At 28.2% G+C, this 6,812-nt stretch overlaps 1 protein-coding gene across 1 annotated transcript; it reads right to left on the bottom strand.

Moving 5' to 3' along the window:
- Window positions 1-201: 201 nt before the first annotated feature.
- LOC120089210 (CEN-like protein 2) lies at window positions 202-2,055 on the bottom strand. Its single transcript, XM_039046621.2, has 4 exons — window positions 1,587-2,055; window positions 1,437-1,498; window positions 763-803; window positions 202-660 (listed from the first exon to the last, which is right to left on the bottom strand). The coding sequence occupies exons 1-4, from the start codon at window positions 1,896-1,898 to the stop codon at window positions 434-436; spliced, it is 642 nt and encodes a 213-aa protein (XP_038902549.1). The 5' UTR covers window positions 1,899-2,055; the 3' UTR covers window positions 202-433.
- Between the last annotated feature and the right edge of the window lie 4,757 nt (window positions 2,056-6,812).

A 6,812-nucleotide genomic window follows, 5' to 3' on the forward strand; every position in this document is an offset into this window, starting at 1 on the left:
TGTAACATATTGTTCTTATTCTCAACTACCGACCTACCCTAACTAGTTGCATAAAAAAGATTTTAAAAAAAAGCCAATTTAGTTCGAGTTTTTTTTTTTCACTTAATTGAGTATATATGATTTGTTCACCAAATTTCACAACCCATTCAAAAAAAAAAAAGAAAAGAAAAGAAAAGAGAAAAAAAGGGTTAGAGACATAAGTATAAAAATGAGAGTGGGATTTGGAAGCAAGGAGAAAGTACAAGAAGTTTAGAACATTAACAAAGCGAACATAAATAAGGACAGCCTCACTGTCTCTCTCTACACATGCAAATTCATTACCCACAATTTTATTCCAATATATCTCAAATGATATATATTTTTTTTCGATATAATATTTTATTTTGAGTTTTGGGTTTTTTTTTTTCTTAATAAAAATATATATAATTATTTATTATCTTCTTCTGGCGGCTGTAGCCCTTTGAGCATTGAAATAGACAGCAGCAACAGGAAGGGAAAGATCATTGTCTAATGCAAATTTTCTTGTATTAAAACCATCTCTTGAAGTTGAAGGATGAGGTGGCTTCACTGTTTGTCTTCGTTTTTGCTTGTACAAAAGGAACACGAATCTGTGAATCCCTATATTTGGACTTGGAACTTCATATTTCACTATTTCTTTTCCTATTTTTGACAATATTATTTTTTTTCATTAAAAATCCAATCAAATAAACCCAAAATTAGGAGACAACAAAAAAATAAAAATCAACAAAATTGAGGGTTTACCAAAAGTGGCATCTGTTGTCCCTGGGATGTCTGTAACCATCCTGAAATCAAAGTTATATCCAAATTTTATTGGTTATACATATATCATAATGACATTATATAATAATAATAATAATAATAATAATTGTTATGATACCGATAAATAAAGAAAGAAAAAGAAAAAAAGAAAAACTAAAGATCGAAACAAATATTCACTAATGGTGTTAGCTACATCCACATCAAAGGGAGTGCATATCAAATAATATAAGTAGTAGATGTGCATCTAGAATTAGAAGGTTTATACATATCGCACCCTTCTAAATTCGAGACCTTATGTTTAGTCATTTGAAGTGTTCAAGGCATTCTAACAAAAAGATAATATGTTTTGACTAGTTCGATCAACAAAAGTGAGTGTGATGAAGATTCTAAAGACGTATCAAGCTAGTTAGTTGAGATATCTTTGTGCATCTATTGATCTCATCCTCTAGTATCTTGTTTTTTTAAAAAAAATAGTAATTAACATGTACTACTTCACTTAAAATGTTAGAGGTTCCAATCTCCTAAATCATTTTTTTTTACTAACTTTTAACGAATAATACAACATTAATTCATTCACAGTATTGTTTTTTCTTCAAAATTAAGATTCATTTTTACCCCTTCCAAGTGGGAGTTTGATGAAAGAAGATGATACATACCAGTGGAGGTGCTCTCTTAAGTAAGGATCACTTGGACCAGGAACATCTGGATCAGTCATGACCTGAAAAATTAGTTAGAAATTTATATAAGTGATTAATAATATATATAAAAGAAAATGAGAAGATAGGTGTAATTGAAAATGATCAGACCAGTGTGAAGAAGGATCTAAGGTCACCTCCGAGAACCTCAACCTTAGGTTTTAGGGTTACAAAATTTGGAAGCAACTCATGGCCATTGCACACCTTCTTGTTTGAATGGTAAGTGACCATCATCTTTACCGTCGGGGAGAAGGCATCGACGACATCTCCGATCACTCCTCCGACAACAAGAGGATCCGACGACATCTTCGCCACCGCCATAGTAGAAGAAGAAGAAGAAGAAGAAGGTAGAGATTTTAGAGGAGGGGTGGTTGGGGTTTGATAAGAGTTAGTTAATTTGTGTATGGTTCTTTGGTTAGCCATGTGAAGTGAGGGAGTATTTATAGTAATGTTGAGAAGAGGGATTATTGGCAAAAAGAAAAGTTGTATGTTGATATTTCTTAGAACAATTCATGCAATAATGACAATTGGCAAAAAATGATGTGACATGAAATCTTATTTGTTGAAGTGTCTTGCTCTCAAAACCCCATTTTGATTTAAACCCATTATTCAAATCCAAAGTGGTTATGCAAAGGGTTTCTGGAAGATAAAAAGGAGAGAGAGAGATTGGTGAAGTTGGGGTTAGGATATATATATATATATATATATATATATATATATATAAGTATCTTTTCTAATGAAGGGAATTTAAGGATTTTTAGGGAAAGAAAAGCTTCACCTTGAAGGTTAAAATCACAAATTAATCAATATATTAAGAAAACTAATAAGTGGTTAATGGAAATAATGGTGGATATGGAGGCTAAGATTATTCTTTTTCATTTCCAAAGTTGGTCATTTTGGAGAGTGGAATTTGCCATATTTGGTAGAATTAAGCACAGCCACATTCAGTGTCTAAATGTTCTCTCTCTCTTTCTTTTTTTTTTTTTTCCAATTAAGAAAACATTTTGGTTATTATAAACTTAATTTTGATTTCATAATTTTTACTTTCAAATATCTAAATTTTGCTATTGTACTTTCAATAAATTTTAAATTTAATGTATCGAAATTTATTCTTATTGAAATTGATTAAATAATAATGATAATGTTTATACTTGAAATGACATTAGACAAATATGTTTTGAAAATTGATAGAAAAAAAGCTTTAACAAATAATCTTTTTTCCAAAAAATAAAAATAAAAATACATCAACTAACAATATAGACTATTGTGAAGTTGAAAGTTTTAGTAATTATATAAATAAAGGTTTGTTTGATAAATAATTCAGATTCTATTTTATATTTTCAGATCCATCAAATATTTGTTAGACTGACAACTCGGATTCTATTTTTAAAACTAGCTTTGGATTTTGTGATCTAGATAGTGGAAATTCTGAAAACTACATTTTTATATTTTCGTTGATCCAGATAGAATTATATTAGATAAAGACAAAAGCATTTAGAGATATAATATGTCATGTTAGAAACTCAATTCATATCTTAAAAGATATCATATGTAATGTGAAGTGTATTATAAATATATAATATTACAAAATAATAATTATATACTTTTTAAAAATATAAATCATATTCATAAATAAATTAATATTTATTGTCAACTAAATATCGATGGATAAATACAACTAGTTTTATAATTTATAAATATATAATATCAAATATATTTTAAATAATTATTTAAATTAGAATCCAACTTCTCAATCTACTACCCATCACACATATGAAAATGTAAAATACATTTATATTTTTATTCAACAAATTCTCTGCCAAATTGGCAACTAACATTGAACAAATTTTTAAGTGCTAGACCAAGATGATATTTAATACAAGTGGATATTCCAATATGTAGGCGTACACGTATATTTAGGTTGATGAGATATATTTGTTTATTCTTGGAATCCCTTCAACATTTTCAATTTCTAAGCATCCTTTTCTTTCTTTTTCTATCTTGTTTTTTATTTCATTCCACACAACAGAGACGCCCACAAAGACACTTGTTTATTTATCTATATATTTTGCATATCATTCTTATCTCTCCAATGAGAGTTGTCGTGGACAAATTTCAAAGTCCAAAGACGAGTTATAGTTGATCCAATAAAGATTGGAATGCAGCATAGAGAAACATATATCCCAAAAGAGTCTACCGACCGAGTCGATTATATATATATATACATCAATCGAGAAATAACCGAACTGCGATCGGTCTGGAAAGACATTATAAATAGTCTCATTCTTCGAGCCCAAATGAAAAAATAAGTAATCTTTAAATAGGGATCTTAACATTAGTTTTGTGTTTAGCTGAACTATACACTCCTTGTAATAACTAGGTATCGGAATGTGGTAGGCTCGACACCGTATTGGTGTAAAGATCTTTCACGTAAGTCGACTTGAAAGGTGTGACTTGACTAAGAGAAGTAAGATGGAGGCCAAGCCCACAAGAGATCCACGACAAACACGTGGTAGATCCAAGCTCCAAACTAAAGGAGTTCTCTACCCCACACCCTGATCTCTAAGCTGTCACCCTATCAGAAAGAGAAAAATTAAACACAATAATCCAAATTTTTTACATAAAAAAGTAAAAAGTTACCTAAAATGACACCTATCAAAGAAAACTCAAAATTCAACACGTGCATCCTTTCAACGATATTAAGGGCATCGGACTCTACCGACACTGAACGACAGCCAAATTTGTCAGCGAGCTTCAACTTCTTCAACAGCGTCATACCTCAGCTTCCTCTGCCGAAAATTTCCCCCGGAGAGAAGATGCGTGAGCTATAATATAATTATTTGTTGCTTTGCAACTGATCCAGGCAAAATACGTAATTCGTTTGCAAAAAGAAAATGTTTAAAAGTTTTTCAAAATTTTCATTTGGGCCTTCGACATCCATCTCGGCTTGGCCCATTATAATGGATATAGACGGTAGACGAAACTCCATAAGGCCGGTTGGGGCCCAAAATTATAAAGATGCCAACCCAAGGCAAAAACAATTAAAATACACGTTTCGCTACTAAACTTTTGAAGATGTAACAATTTAGTTCTTTATAGCAATTTAGTTCTTTTACTTTTAAATTTGTAAAAATTTAGTCTTTGAACTTTAATAAGTATCAATTTAATCCCTATACTTTAAATTGTTTAATAATTTAGTTCCTATCATGAAAAATCTCATCAAAATTAAATGTGTAAAGTTTTATTACCTAACGTTTTAGTCTTTATCATTTATAAATAGATCTTATTTTCGATCATTTTATTGATCTACATGTGCAAAAATTTTCATTAAATCTTCATAATATATTTTATGATAGAGATTAAATAGTTACAAATTGAAATGTACATGAATAAATTGTTGCCATTTAAAGTTTATTGACTAAATTATCCTAAAAAAAGTTTATTGACTAAATTGTTACTTTCATAAAAGTTTGGTCAAGAAAATTATGTGATTAAAAATATATTATATCATAATTCATAGACAAACAATTTCCAATTTCTTGTACCATTTAAACTTTTATAAACTTGATTAATTTTTTAGTTGTAATTAAAGCAAAATTGATTCCTTTTATCTAAGTAGTTTATGCTTGATATTTGAATAATATTTTTTTAATACAATATGTGAGATGGGGGATCAAAGCTTCAACCTGAGGAAGGTTATGTGAATTACCATTAAACCAAATTTACTTTGACAACATTGAATAATATTACCACTTTGTTACTGGTCCAATTAATAATATATATATAGAAAGAAAAGATGGGTAATAACAATAATAAAAGAGTTTAACATGAATAAAGCATGTTTGTTATTATTATTTTATTAAAATAATTTGAATTAAACTAAATCACCTTAATTTCTTTCAAAAATAAATTTATATTATCGATTGAAATCGAATTTTACTTTTTTGAGTTAATGAGAAGTCCAATCTCATCTTGGAGGGAGGTTTGAATATCTTAAGGTAAAGCATACTTTTGATCGTTATGTGATAATTGTTTATTATTATTATTAAAAGCACAATGATGGTAGAAAAATACCAGTTCAATTTTTTTAGGAAAAAAATATGTTTGTCACGTGATAAATTTTAACTAGACAATTAAGTAGATGCATAAAGGTAGTTGTAGGATGCACCTAAATATTTTTCTTTCCAAAATATAATCAAAGAAAAAAAGTATACTTTTTGGTAACATAGCTTTCTTATCTTTAGGTTTTAGATTTAGTTTCCATTTAATTCTTAGGTTTCCAAATATTATACATTTAGTCCTTAAATTTAATTTCGATTTAGTCTATAAGTTTCAATTTTACTTTTGATATTTTAAGTTTGGTTTCAATTTCGTCCTTAGAATTTAAGATTTTACACTTTTTAAATTTATACTTCATTAAATACTCACTTTTAATTATTGACGTTAATGTCTATTAATGAATTTAAAATAATTATGAAGTGAAATTTTTAATTTTTTAAATGAAAAATAAGGAAATTTGATGTATTATAATTATTTTAAATTAATTAACAGACATTAACACAAAAATGAATAATGAATATTCAGTTAGAAAAATCGAAATTAAAAGTATGCCTTGAAATCTAAAAACCAAATTGAAACAAGACTAAAATCTCAAGAATAAAATTGTGATATTTGAAATATATAGACTAATTTGAAATCAAACTCAAAACTTAAATCTAGGAATACACTGAAATTAGATCCAAAAGGTAGAAACTAAAAAGGAAAAAAGTACTTTTTTTTTTTTTTCCTTTTTTTCCTTTTTGATGCTAAAAATATAGCATAATCCAACCGTTCCCAAAAAAAAAAAAAAAAAGATAATCCAACAGAGTATAGAATATTCTTAATAAGGCAAAGCCATAGAAGTAACCATGACGTCATGAAAACAATTATTCTTGCAAATAAAAACATCTCTGCTTTTCTTCTAAGGGTTTAAAAGGCTTTATATTTATTTATTATTATTTTTTAAAATGATGCGACTGTTTTATTTCAAGAAAGTTAAAACAAAATGATCACCTTGAAGTAAATAATTTAGTAAACACTCAAGGTAAGGCTATAGAAACTAAATATAGAAACCTTCAAACTCCACTCATAAAGATAAAATTATAAACTTAAAACTATAAAAACTAAATTAAAAATTAGTAAAGACAATTTAAAGAGTGAGAAAAGATCGACCATTCTATGCGATTACACCCACCAAGCCAAGTGTTTAGTTGAACATCCTTATTATGACCCAATCCAAAGCTTGGTTGTTAAGAGGCAAATTTATCAAGTCAGGCCGAGTCCAAATAGTGGAACGAG

This window comes from Benincasa hispida, chromosome 10 (genome assembly GCF_027475165.1).
Source record: "Benincasa hispida cultivar pf3 chromosome 10, pf3_genome.v1.1, whole genome shotgun sequence".
In the NCBI taxonomy this organism is placed as follows: Eukaryota; Viridiplantae; Streptophyta; class Magnoliopsida; order Cucurbitales; family Cucurbitaceae; genus Benincasa; species Benincasa hispida.

Bases quoted from the DNA above. Each gene is read 5' to 3' on its own strand.
- LOC120089210 (XM_039046621.2), bottom strand. From the start codon at position 1,898: ATGGCTAACCAAAGAACCATACACAAATTAACTAACTCTTATCAAACC. The intron at 1,499-1,586 runs GTCTGATCATTT...CTAATTTTTCAG, and splicing joins TTAGATCCTTCTTCACACTG to GTCATGACTGATCCAGATGT. The intron at 804-1,436 runs GTATGTATCATC...CTTTGATTTCAG, and splicing joins TTAAGAGAGCACCTCCACTG to GATGGTTACAGACATCCCAG.